This window comes from Gracilinanus agilis, chromosome 4, assembly GCF_016433145.1.
Source record: "Gracilinanus agilis isolate LMUSP501 chromosome 4, AgileGrace, whole genome shotgun sequence".
NCBI lineage: Eukaryota > Metazoa > Chordata > Mammalia > Didelphimorphia > Didelphidae > Gracilinanus > Gracilinanus agilis.
The window spans coordinates 193,441,434-193,455,313 of NC_058133.1; the positions used below are offsets into that span (position 1 = coordinate 193,441,434).

At 37.4% G+C, this 13,880-nt stretch overlaps 1 protein-coding gene and 1 pseudogene across 1 annotated transcript in view; both read right to left on the reverse strand.

The window, feature by feature from the left end:
* Nucleotides 1-936: 936 nt before the first annotated feature.
* ZPBP2 (zona pellucida binding protein 2) overlaps nucleotides 937-13,880 on the reverse strand; it is a 21,960-nt gene continuing 9,016 nt past the window's right edge. Inside the window, exons 5-9 of the mRNA XM_044673959.1 lie at nucleotides 12,993-13,211; nucleotides 11,962-12,044; nucleotides 7,218-7,395; nucleotides 6,140-6,269; nucleotides 937-1,234 (exon numbers count right to left, since the gene is read on the reverse strand). Coding sequence (XP_044529894.1) covers nucleotides 6,175-6,269; nucleotides 7,218-7,395; nucleotides 11,962-12,044; nucleotides 12,993-13,211 — 575 coding nt within the window. The 3' untranslated portion in view covers nucleotides 937-1,234; nucleotides 6,140-6,174. The remainder of the gene's footprint in view (nucleotides 1,235-6,139; nucleotides 6,270-7,217; nucleotides 7,396-11,961; nucleotides 12,045-12,992; nucleotides 13,212-13,880) is intronic.
* On the reverse strand, nucleotides 9,867-10,798 carry LOC123244562 (annotated as a pseudogene).

Below are 13,880 nucleotides of genomic sequence, written 5' to 3' on the forward strand. Positions count from 1 at the left end.
GTGAGAAGGGTGGGTTTCACCCTGAAATAAAGTGAAAGAAAACATCGACACCCACACACAAATTCAATTTAATAACCTATGTGAAGTGAGCCTTAAAATGCAGAAAGGAAATCCTTTCCACTTACACAAGTCTTAACTCCTCAATGAGTTAAGAAAATGTTAAGGCTGAAAGAAAGTTTTTTAATTGGATGAAAAATTCATCACCATATGGTCAATTTTTTTGAACTTCAATAGGTTGGACCCTGGATCACAGAACATTATCCAGTCTATTCTCAATCTTTTTCAAGTTGGTAGGGCCTGATGGACTTCAAGCACTCAGAACTATTGACATGACACAATGAATAAATGGAATACATTTTTGAAAGAGGTATAGACATGGTAATTAGATTTAAAATATATTCAATTCAAATAAGCATTTATTGAGCACCTACGATGTACATAATACTGCTGGATTTGCTAAGCAATTATTGTAGATTTTCTTTTTCTTCAACAAATGGAATGTTTCCACTTATTCATTGTGGGTCAGTGGTCTTAGCTAACTCTTCGAGACCCTATTTGGGGTTTTCTTTGCAAAGATACAAGAGTGGTTTGCCATTTCCTTCTCCAGCTCATTTTAGAGATAAGAAAACTGAGGCCAACAGGGTTTAGTGATTTGCGTAGGGTCACACAGCTAGTAAATGTCTGAGGCCAGATTTGAGCTCAGGAAAAGGAGTCTTCCTGACTCCAGGCCTGGCACTCTATCCACTGCACCACTTATTCATCAGGACCTCAAAATTTGATTCTGATTTTATTTTCTGGGCCAAGTAAAACCACAATGTCTTTCTCCTACTTTGAAACGCTTTGAAGAGCACTTGTGAGCATGGCACTTGGGTCCCAAAGTATCATAAGGATAACACACAGATACAGAAATTCTTATAGAACCAAAACAAATGGGGAACATGTTGTAATAGTTTATTATTAATAATTCAGTGGTTTCAGAAAATACTATTGGAGCAGCAAAAAATAAAAGGAAAAAACAAAAAATCTGTTCAGCTGTAACTATTCTGATGGATGGCAGCCATATGACCTGGGACTTCTGAGAATTCACCTAGTGCCCCTGCGATCTCCCCTGACACTCGAGGGAGCAAGATGCTGAACACAAGATGCTGCCACAGTTCCGGCTTCCTCTGGCATCACAAGACGTGGCTTCTTTGCCTCTTCAGGGCTTTATTTCACAAAGCTGCAGCTGTGCTAACTGAGACAGAGGTAAAAAGTTACTTCACACTGTTCCTCCAGGTTTAAAACAAAAACCCAACATCTGTTTGCCTTTTTAAATGCTGACAACCTCTAATCGTTTGATTGGCTTACTTTTGTGGGGGTGGGGGTGGTTAGGAAGCATTATATTGATATTTCACTGATAAATATTACCTACCCATAAATAATAGTTTGATGAGAAACATTAATCCTTGGTCAATACTCTCAATTCAATGTATTTAATAAGTGTCTACCATAGACATGGTGCTATGTGCCATTGAGGAACATGAAAAGAATGGAAACTCAGTCTTCAAAACATTGTCAAATAGTTCAACATCAGAAATTATTGTGTTTTAATCATGGGAAATGGCATTAAAGAAGAGGCACTAACATCTGCTTTGTCCCTGCACCCTAAGGACCATGGGGCTTTTCCATCTGAGTCGCAGCTTACACCTTCCAAGAGTGTTTTCTGCCCCCTTATAGAATGTGAACTCCTTAAAAGCAGGGACTATCCCACTTAACTGGCAGCTAGGTGGCACAGTGGCTAGAGTGCTGGACCTAAAGTTAGGAAGACTCATCTTCTTGGGTTCCAATCCAGTCTTAGATACTTACTAGCTATACAGTCTCGGGAAAGTCACTTAATCCTTCTGCCTCAGTTTCTTCATTTTATAGAAGGAGCTAGAGAAGGAAATGGCAAACCACTCCAGTATCTTTGCCAAGAAAACCTTAAATGAGGTTGTGAAGAGTTGGACACAAATGAAAAATGACTGAACACATCTCATTTTTCTATATGTAATCTCCAATGCTTAACACTCATATATTCATTCATTCCTCAAGGACTGACAGTCCTCATTAGGATTCCAGTCAAAGAGAAATGAAACAGAATCTTAGAAGTGGAAGAACTTGAGGACCTTCTAGTTCAACTCTCGTTTTTAGAGGAGGCCCTTGAAGCTCAGAAACAAAAATAATTTTAAAATGTATATGATTAAATGAGACAATGAGAAAAGAGGGACGGATTTATGTTGGTTGTAGCGGTCAGAGAAAGTCTCATGAAAAAAGCAGAGCTTGATCTGGGACTCAAGGATGGATAGGTGAAGAGACAGACAGACAGTCAGAAAGGAGAAACCATTCCAAGAATGGGGAACGGCACAAGAAAAGATGTGCAGGTCAAAATACGAATGGCTCATTTGAGGGATGGATGGTGTTGGAGTGAATGGCTTGAGTGTTTGACTTCTTAATGACAACAGATGTCAACTTGGGCCAGTGTAGAAGTGGAAGGAGATAAGGCAAGAAAGGCAAGCTGTGTCAGAGGTGGGACTTGTACTCAGGTCTTCTGGCATCAAAACTGCTTCTCTGTTAGTCCATTGTGAAATAAAGTGTTGCAATTATGATAAAGTACTAATTATGTGTGCAAATGGAAGGGAAGTAGGTTTTAAAAATGCTTTTTAAGGTCAGTTAATAGAGTCAGACTACTTGGTCGAAACTTGCAGAGATGTTGGGTGTTAGTTTAGTATGAATCCAATTCAACCAATGTGTCTAAAGAAACTATATCAGACAAATACTAAGTTTATTAGTTTTATAATGTAAATTATATTTTACTTTTTTAAACCCTTACTTTCTGTCTTAGTAATAATTCTAAGACTGAAAAGCAAGCGCTAATTAAATATGGGTTAAGTGACTTGCCCAGGATCACACAGCTAGGAAATGTCTAAGGCCAAATTTGAACCCAGGTCCTCCCAACTAGGTCCTTCTAACTCGAGGCCTGGAGTTCTATCCACTGCACTACCTAGCTGCCCCCAAGAGAATTTAATTTTTTTTAAACATTTACTTTCTGTCTTAGAATCAATACTTAGTTTTGGGTCCAAGGCAGAAGAGTGGTAAGGGCTAGGCAAAGGGAGTTAAGTGACTCGCCCAGGAAGTATCAGAGATCAGATTTGAATCTAGGACCTCCTGTCTCTGAATCTGATTCTCAATCCATTGAGCCACCTAGCTACTCCCAGAGAACTTAGTTTTTAAAGGCAATTGATACCTACTTGAATAAACATGCTTTGAGGTCAAGGTGAGCTTAAAAAGCAATCGGTATATATAATAACTAGTAACTCAAAGAGATGCTCATAAAAGGATATTATCAATATATACTGACTAGATTAATTCCTTGTGCTATACAGAAAATGTCCCTATAAATATGTATATTCAATTTTATTCAAGAGAAAAGGCTATAACACATAAATAGCAAGAATCCTCATAGAATAACTATTAATTTAGCAATTAGACATAAAATCCTTCCAAATGTACTAATTTAAATTCAGCTTTTGTATGACATAGTACAAGTCCACAAAAAAGAATTGCATATTGTTTCATTTTGGGAGGGGTAGACACAAACTTTCAATTTGTAAAAAATAATTATTTTTTTAAAATCTTCTTCTTTACTCTTTTGACAAGCTCTTTTATTTTAGTGTGTAGCTAAAGGGCAAACCCATGAAACATGAGATTTATACTGTAGATTCAAGCAGGCTCAGTCTGTGACCTACTTAACAAAGATTATTTTACAGGGTAATATTACGGTAAATCTAGGTGAAAAGTGAGCCAGTTGTTATCACTGTTACATGAGTTGTAGACTGTAAATTTCCCATATGTAATTTTGAAAAGGTAATGTAGCAGATATAGGAACACAGGAATAATCTAATTAACAAACATTGAAAAAAGTGGAGGAAATGGAGACCATCTTCAAACCGTGAACAATTTGCAAATTCTATCACTAACACTATTCTTTTACTTGTTTAAATGACTAAAATTGCAATCAAATGCTAAATAGCAGCATGGACTTTAGATGGCAATAGAAATGTATTTGGGAATTGAAACGATCTAGGTTCTACCTATGCTTGCTACTTGCTCTACATTCTTTCCTATAGGATCTATTATCACGAACGTGTCAATGCCTCTATGTTTTAAGCCTCTATGCAGACTTCCATTCCCATATATCTAACTGGCTACTGGATATCTCCACTTGTTACCTTACACTCCACATATCCCATTAGATTGTGAGTTCCTTGAATCTTTAAGCCACTGGACCATCATCTTCTTACTCATCCTTATTTGAAACCATGGAAGTCATTTTTGATTTGTTTATTGGTCAATAGCCAATCAGTTGCTCTGTCCTGATGATTTGACTTCATAATATCTCTTGTTTCTGCCTCTTCTCTTTCATTTTTCCTGCCACCAGCCTAGGTTCTGCCCTCATTGCCCCTGAGCTGATAACTGGAATAGGCTCCTACCTGGTTTTTCTGCCTCTAGTCTTCCCCACTCCAAGCCATCCTTCACATCATTGCCAGATCTTCCACTCAAAACTTCGGTGGTTTCACATTGTCTACCAAATAAAGTATGAATTTTTTTATCCTGGCATTCAAGGATCTTGATAATCTAAATCCAACCTTCTAGATACGTCTGGGAAAGGGGGCATTCTAGATAAATTGGACCACTGTTATAGTTCTCTCTTATTTCCATGCCTTTATGTAGTTCATCATAGTTAGACAGGACTTTTCCCAATCCACTGTTGACTCTCCCCCTTTTTCTTTTCTTTTTTTTTTTAGCCCTAAACTTTTGACTACACTAAGTATGATTCTAAGGCAGAAGAGTGATAATGGCTAGGCAATTGGGGTTAAGTGATTTGCCCAGGATCACACAGCTAGGAAGTATCAGAAGCCAGATTGGAACCCTGTTCCTTCTGTCTCCCAGCCTGACTCTCCATCCACTGTGCTACCTAGCTGCCCACCCTGCCTTTTTTCTTAAGTTCCATATCAGATGCTACTTCCTCCAAGATGTCTTCTTGGATCTTCCCAGCTGAAAGAGAGATTTCCCCAAACCTCTTACAGTACTTCACTATCCCACGTTTTGTCAACTATTATTATTATTTGTGTGTTTCTTCTCTGTTCACACACTGTAGAGTCCAAGAGGGCAGAGACTGTGTTTTATTTTCATATCCCCTAGACACAATGCCTTACTTGTAATAAAGATCTTAGTATCACTAGCTAAACTGTACTGAACATTAAGAAAACTATTACTGAACAATCAGCAGTTAATAACCAAATAAGAGGGGGAAGAGGTGACCTATTGCTTGGAAAACACATTGAACAGCAAAAGTCATCACACGTTTATAACTTTCAATCAGCAAAGAACCCCTCCTCCAAGCTTTTCTATTAGCAAAAACACTTTGGAATGTCAGTACATCAGCAAAAAAAAAAATTCCAGTTCAAAATAACTGTTTTTGCAACAACTGGACATATAAAAAAAATAACTAGAAAGAACAAAAGAAATAACTTTTTGTTCCTATTGTAAAAATATGTATTTCCAGTCTTTGAGCATAATTTCAAGCAGAAGTTACCATATTGCTTCTACAGTATTTTTGTCATTGTCTTACTACTTTTTTGTAAAACCCTTTAGTTTAGCTTTTTCTTTTTTTTTAAACCCTCACCTTCTGTTTTAGAATCAATACTAAGTATTGGTTCCAAGACAGAAGAGCAGTAAGGGATAGGCAATGGGAGTCAAGTGACTTGCCCAGGGTCACACAGGTAGGAAGTGCCTGAGGCCAGATTTGAACCCAGGACCTCCTATCTCAAAGCCTGACCTAGTTACCCCACTTTTCATTAGTTTTTAAGCAAAATACAGAGCAGTAGCTGGACTCTATAATTCCCACAAATCAAAGATCTCTGAATTATGGTATTCTTTGTGTTTCGGTGGCATTTGGATTATCTGGCCCCTGAGAAATGCATATTTGCCATCTTTTGGACTATTCAGATTAGTTTCTTCAAAAAATTCAGCTATGATGAAATCTGATGTGAACAGATGACTGCTCCCTTTCCACTACATCCTCTCTTCCCATCCACAAACCAAGTAATGACGTTTTCACCTTTCATCTTCAATTTTCCAGTTTTGGGTTTTGGTTTAAGGGCAAATTTTAGCTCCATATTTGTGGACAGTTAAGCAGGCTTGACAATTTACATCCATGTCAGGACTATATGTTCTTGGATCGCAAACTACTGCAGAGAAAACAAATATAGTAGAATTGCACATTAATGATACACACAATCCATCTAGTGTATAGAACTCTTAAGACAGTTAATCAGTTGAAGATTATTAGTTCTAATAGTGCCTTAAATTCTGGAGTGAGATGATTTTAGATAGAAGGGATAGTTATTCTAATTTAAACTTGATTTTTAAAATTAGCTTCTATTCTAGCTGCTTTTACAGTGCTCTACTTATATTCATACACTGAAGTTATTCTTAACTTATTCTTTTCTTTAAAAAAAAACCCTTATCTTACATTTTAGACTCAATACTAAGTATTGATTCTTGGGCAGAAAGACAGGAAGGGCTAGAAAATGGGGATTAAGGGACTTGCCCAGATTTACATAGCTAGGAAGTGTCTGAGTCCAAATTTGAACTCAGGACTTCCCATCTCCAGGCCTGGCTCTCTATCCACTGAGCCACCTAGCTAGTCTCTCAATTTATTCTTTTTTTTTTTTTTTAATTTTAAACCCTTAACTTCTGTGTATTGACTTATAGGTGGAAGATTGGTAAGGGTAGGCAATGGGGGTCAAGTGACTTGCCCAGGGTCACACAGCTGGGAAGTGTCTGAGGCCAGATTTGAACCTAGGACCTCCTGTCTCTAGGCCTGGCTCTCAATCCACTGAGCTACCCAGCTGCCCCCTCAATTTATTCTTGATAGAATCATTCCAATCCCCTTCACTGTACAGTCACCTAGATTATGTATAATGTAAATGGAGTCCTATTAATTTATACTAATAGGCAGTAAGATCATGATTTGGAACTTTTGCTTCCTTCAGTTTAATTTAAGATAATATTTACCTTGTGGGATTAACATAGTAGAGAGATGATTAATCTTATATTCGGCTCAGTAAGTACTAGTTTTTCCTCTAGTCTTCTGAAGACATCATATTAAAAAGAAGCTCTCATTTTATACTTACCGCAGCAGCTAGCACAGTCACTGTGTAGAATGTCATTTTTCCCAAAGCCAGGTCGACAGCTGTCAATGCGTATAACTTTAAAGCTGTGGTCAATATAATGGATATTTGGTATAAAGTTAAATTCATTTTCCAGAACAACTGTCTGTTGGAGAAAGAATTCCTCTATGCGATTTCTTGCCTAAGATTTGGGTAACAGCAGAAAGAAGAACAATCAATTATCAAAAGCTTGTACCAGATTCAATCACCTGCCAACACTGGGAAGGGGAAAGGAAGGGAGGGAAGGAGATAAGTTCAACCACATACCTTAGGAAAACTTGTATGGAAATTTGTTAATACACGTAATTGGTAAATTCTAAAAATTAACTAATTAATTAATTTTTAAACCTTTTACTAGTGCTTCCCTTCTACTAGATAGTACAAAAAATACATAGAACAATATATGATATTTTGCATAATAAAGGAGTGCCTGAAGATCTTATTTGACATGAGGATGATTATTTTTCAATTTATCTCCAATATATCAAAAATAATTTACTTCAGGCACAGGTCTGTGCCACTCTCTTTCTCAAAACCTTCAGTGGTTCCCTGTTCCTTTTGAGGATAAAATGCAAACTCCTCAATCTGACTTACACCTACATATTTCAGTTTTATCTCTTACTTTTATTCATCTCCCTACATGTCAAACAAACTGGACTAAGAGCTCTTTTCCTAACTCGAAACTCCTCCAAAAATTCTTCTTCAGGCCTACAATGTTTTCTCTTCTCACCTCCACAACCTAGAATCCTTAACTTCCTTCAAAGCTTAGCTTAGGTGCCAACTCCCCTGTAAAGCTTTTCCTGATCTCATTTACTAGTCTATCCCTCAATTTTCTTTGTATTATTCTTATTTGTGTGTTTGTTGTAAGCTTCTGATAGAATGTAAGCTACTTGAGGGCAGTGACTATTCCATATTTGTCTTTGGCTTTTCAGAACTTATACATAGTAGGTACTTGGTTAATATTTGTTGTTTTGAACTGGTATTATAAGCTAGTGGAGAGTCATGATAACATGGATGGTTCAAAACCATAAATGATTGATTTCTAGGGGATTACAATATAGAAGATGGATAAGATGGGCAAGTGGGTGGTGCAATGGATAAACAGCAAGACATGGAGTCAGAAAGATTCATCTTTCTTGGTTCAAATAGGGCTCCTTCTTCTAAGCCAGCACTTAGCACAGTTCCTGGCACATAGTAGGTGCTTAATGTTTATCAGCTTCATACACTCACTAGCTATGCGACCCTGGGCAAGTCACTTAATCCTTCTTGCCTCCGTTTCCCAATCCATAAAGGGAACTGGAAAAAGAAATGACAACCTCCTTTAGTATCTTTGCCAAGAAAATCCAAAATAGGGTCCCAAAGAGTTAGCCACGGTGGAAATGACCCAACAACAACAAAAGATGAATAAGAAAATTACTTGTGTTTAAATTTATTTTTCTCCTTCCATATTTACCCTCCAAATCTTAGTATCTCTGTTATCATTACTGTAGTTGTTTAAGGGGAGAATAGTTTGAACAGGAGGGACACTTTAATAATTAAGCCTCTCCCAAACCCTAGATGAAATCATAGTATGTAAGAGGCAATAATAGAGATAATGAAGAGGAAAGGCATGCCCCTTTCAGATTCTGAGTGGTCTGATTAAAAAGGGCATGAAACTTTGGCTTATTTGTAGCCCACAAAATACATACCCCTTTTAGCCACTGATTGATCATTAATTAGCCTATGAAAGGACCAGGAAACTTGGAAGACAATTGGCAAAGGTAATAGATTTGCCCTTGGATTGGTGGTGATGGTGGTGGTGGTGGTAGTCAGGAAGACAACCTCAGTGAGAATTTAAAAGCAAGAAGTACAGAGCAACTGAGATTGTACAGAAGAATTCTGGAAAAATCCCTCTTCACTTTTCCCCTCGTGCCTCTAGAATACAGAAAGGGAACAAGGGGATATTTCTCTCTCCTTGATCTCTAATGGCATTTGTACAAAAGTACATTGCCATAATCCATGGTTCACTACATTAATATAAAACTTAATTTGTATTTTCCTGAGACTCCACTAAAGATATTGTTGTGTTCTCATTGTACGATGATTGGTTCTTAAAAGCTGTGCCATCCAAATTCAAGGTTTGGCAGGTAGGAGACCAGCAATAGGTTGTGACTGAGGACTAGCCTAGCTAAGATTAGAAAAGTTATCACCAGACTACAGGTCACTGAAGGTTGGGTTTTGTTTGTTTGGGTGGTTTTTTTTAACCATAGCAACTTATGAAACTGTCTACAAAGACATGAAGAGGCTGAAATCTGTGTTGGTAATGGGAACACTCTCACTGATAAAATCATGGATTTCTTGGTAACAATTAAAATTTAGGAAGAAGAGTTTTTTCCACGAAATTAGGATTGTGGAATCACAATCCTAATTGAAGGTTAGTCTGCTAATGAGCATTTATTAAGCACCTACTATGTGCCAGGAACTGTGCTAAGTGCTGGCTTGGAAGAAAGGGTCCTAGAACTGGATATAGTTAATATCCATGTTGCATATGATCCTGAATCAGTTCCATCTTCTTGCCACTCTCTACTCCCTTGACTTCTGTGATACAATTCTTTTTTTTTAATCCAAGAATCTTTTATTTTTAACAGTCATTTATGCCATAAATTCATAGGGGATTGGTTCCAACAGCTCAGTTTCCTTGCCATTGGTTCTCACACAGTGTGCTTCTCTTGGTGGAGCAGGCTGACGTTTCAGTTGAACCCAGGAGCCTTTTTCTTTAGCTTCCTTCTTTTTCTGATTATTTTCCTTAACTTGTTTCAGGAAGCTATCTCTGCTCTTAGTGCTTAATATGCTCAATATGCACATTAATCCTCTTGGCTAGAATCCTGCCCTTCACCTGTTTGTTTACAACAATGCCTACAGCATGCTGAATAACATTACAGACCCATCCAGTCCTTGCCATGGTAACATTTGTGGGGCATTCCCTGCTGAACTGTGCCCATACCCTTGATATCTACAATATCACCCTTCTTGTATATTTGCATATATGTAGCCAAAGAAATGACACCATGTTTTCTGAAGGAGCTAGAAAACATGTAGCGTGCCCCTCTCCTCTTTCCTTTTTATCTGTCATTTTGGCAACTCACTGGAAGATGGTGGAGCTGGCAGAAAAGGATACTATTCTTTTTGCTGTTCTCATCTTATCTCTGTGGCTGCTCCTTCTATCTCCCACGATAGCTTCTCTTGAACACTCTGCTCCTTAATTGCAAATATTCCTTGAGGTTCTGCCCTAGACTCTATATAATTGTGTTGGAGAACCTATGGCATATGTTCTGGAAGGGGCTGCTTCCTTAACCCTCTCCACTGTGCCTGAAGATATTTTTCACACCACCCACCCCTCTGCCCAGCAGCCCAATGGGAATGCTTCCTCATTCCCTTCTCTGGGGTAAGGGAGTGGCTCACATGTAGCGTGAGGGTTGCAGTTTGGGCACTCAGTCTCTAAAAGGTTCACCATCACTGCTATACAACAGTCTTTCTTGTCTCATGTTGATCTTCTTTACTCCCATGTCAATTATTATCTCTTGGAAGGCAAATGATTTCCAAATTTATATCTCTATTCCTAAACTCTTTCCAGAGCTCCTATTCCCCAACTCCGACTGTCGTAGGGAGTATTCCTAATTGAGATACTAGCAAGACATACAAATTCAATGTCTAAGGCTGAACTCATCATTTTCCTCTCTAAACTTACTTCTCTTTACAACTTCTCTATTTCTATTTTTTTAAACCCTTACTGATCTGGGGCAAGTCACTTAATCCTGACCACCTAGTCTTTGCTGCTTTTCTGTCTTAGAATTGATACTAAGGGGCAGCTGGGTAGCTCAGTGGATTGAGAGTCAGGCCTAGAGACAGGAGGTCCTAGGTTCAAATCCGGCCTCAGACACTTCCTAGCTGTGTGACCCTGGGCAAGTCACATGACCCCCATTGCCTACCCTTGCCAATCTTCCACCTATAAGTCAATACACAGAACTTAAGGGTTTAAAATTTAAAAAAAAAATTAAAAAAAAAAGAATTTATACTAAGATAGAAGATAAAGGTTTAAAATAAATAAGTAAACTCTATGTTTAAAACAAATCCCCAATCTCTGAGAATAATTTCATGCTTTCACTAGTTGTAACTCATCTAGAATAAAGAACAAAAATCTTGTCCTGTTCTCATGGGAAAAAAATTTTTTTTAATAATAAATGACATTTTAAAAAATTAAAATTAAAATAAATAACAAACAAATAAATAAAAAGAAAAATAATGTAAAGGAACTAACCTATATTTCAGATGTTTAACTTTTAGGACATGTGTAAAAGACACCTAGCATGTTCATGCTGATCTATTTGTATTGTCAAATAAGAATTATGAAGCACTTTATACCATCTTTCCATCAAATGAGGTAATTCATGCATTCTATTCAATGAGATAATCATGTAGCATTCTACAGCCCCCCAAAACCTTTTAGAAGGCCAAGAATAAAGAAAATAATACTTGTCATATAAGACTTTTTTTTTAATCTTGAGAGGACCTGCTTTAAAGCTACTTGTCCATCAGATGATGCTATAGTAGCAAAGGTTGCTACACAAACAGGTTTCCAAATGTACTTAAAGAACAAAGAAATGTAGCTGTTTTAACATGCAAATGAACTAAAGTCTTAATATTTTTCACCTTATACTGAAATTCCTACCTGGTGAACTTTATTGTTAGTGATTTCTTCACAGTTGAGAACTTTTCTGCAAGCTTCTCTCACCCCTGCTGGGAAAGGTCTTACTGGAGAAAAAAATAACAGATTCAATAAGGACTTTGGCATCACATACTCCAAAGATGTTCAATAAACCTGCAATCCTAAGAAAAAAGGAAGGCAGTGCTGGATAATCACTTATAACTGTACTTATACTCCACCTGTGGGCTAATGAGAGAAACTACAAGGAAGGAAGAAGCTACAGATCAGAGGTCTTTCTTGGGATTTAGTGCTAGAAGGGATCTTAAAGGACCAAGTAAGACAACCTCCTCATTTTACATTTGAGGAAACTGAGGCCGAGCACTTAAGTAACCAAGGTCAAATAGGTAGTAGGTAACAGTGCTGAAATTTATTCATCAGTCCTTCTGACACTAACTCCAGCCATCTTCTCCCTACACCATGACTTTTCTTTTACGTATATTCCCCTTATGATAAAATTCTATAATAGAGCAATATAGCAATTATCAGCAGTATTGCTAAAGGTTATAGTCCATACAATTGGACTGGCTTGCAAAGTGTAAGGAACAATAAATCAAAATTTGAAGAAATTGCATCCAAAATTAATTAAATAATCTAGGGAGGTAAACAACAGTAATTTCCCCCCCTTAAAACTTTTATCTTTCGTCTTGGAATCAATAATGTGCATTGGTTCCAAGGCAGAAGAGCAGTAAAAGTTAGGCAATGTGGGGGTTACGTGACTTGCCCAGGGTCACACAGGTAGGAAGTGTCTGAGGTCTCAAGACCTGCCTCTCAATCCACTGAGCCTCCTACTTGCTCCCAAAAACAGTAATTTAAGATAAAAAAAACTTTAAGCACTACAAACCTAGTCAATATTCCTGTAGCATTCAATATTAAGTAGAATATTTAGGGGACACAATTTAGCATAAGTTATTCATGATAACTATGCCATTATTTTAATGATTCATTATAGATCAAGGCTATGCTATCTATTAAATAAAATACTTTAAAAATCTTACCTCTAAAGGCTATAAATATCTGATCCTTTAATTTGTGTTTTGGAATTTCAAGCAAATGACATTTATATGATGGTTCTTCAATATGGCATGTCAAATCAAACACGATTTCTTCCAACATCTTCGTCAGCAATTGGAAGAACTGAGAATTTTTTTTTCCATTACAAGAATCTGTGGTAAACCGTACAGCCATCTGATATGCATAATCAGGTTCCTGGTATCCTAAAACAGATGGGTGTATGAATAATGTATGTACGATATGATTTTCTTTGCTACACATATATCAGAGTTGCAAATAAACAAAATTTACCCACCCAGAGAAAATGCTTTACCAACTTGTCCTTCATCCAAAGCCATAAATAGTCACAGTAATAAAATCAATATTCTTCTTACTGTACCATAAGGAATGATGAATATGAAGAATGCAGAGGAACATGAGAAGACTTACAGGAATTGATGCAGAGCAAAGAAACCAGAACCAGGAGAACAAACCATACAAAGAATGTAAAAATGTAAATGAAGACAACACCAAAAGGTAGATGGAACTTAGATGAATTAAAAGGAGTAGGAGGCGTCTAAGTGGCTCAGTGGATGGAGAGCCATGCCTAGAGATGGGAAGTCCTAGATTCAATTCTGGCCTCAGATACTTCCTAGCTGTGTGACCCTGGGCAAGTCACTGAACCCCCATTGTCCAGCCCTTGCTGCTCTTCTGCCTTGGAACCAATACAAAGGAAAGAGAGAAAGAGAAAGACAGAGAGAGAGAGAGAGAGAGAGAGAGAGAGAGAGAGAGAGAGAGAGAGAGAGAGAAAAGAAGAAGAAGAAGAAGAAGAAGAAGAAGAAGAAGAAGAAGAAGAAGAAGAAGAAGAAGAAGAAGAAGAAGAAGAAGAAGAA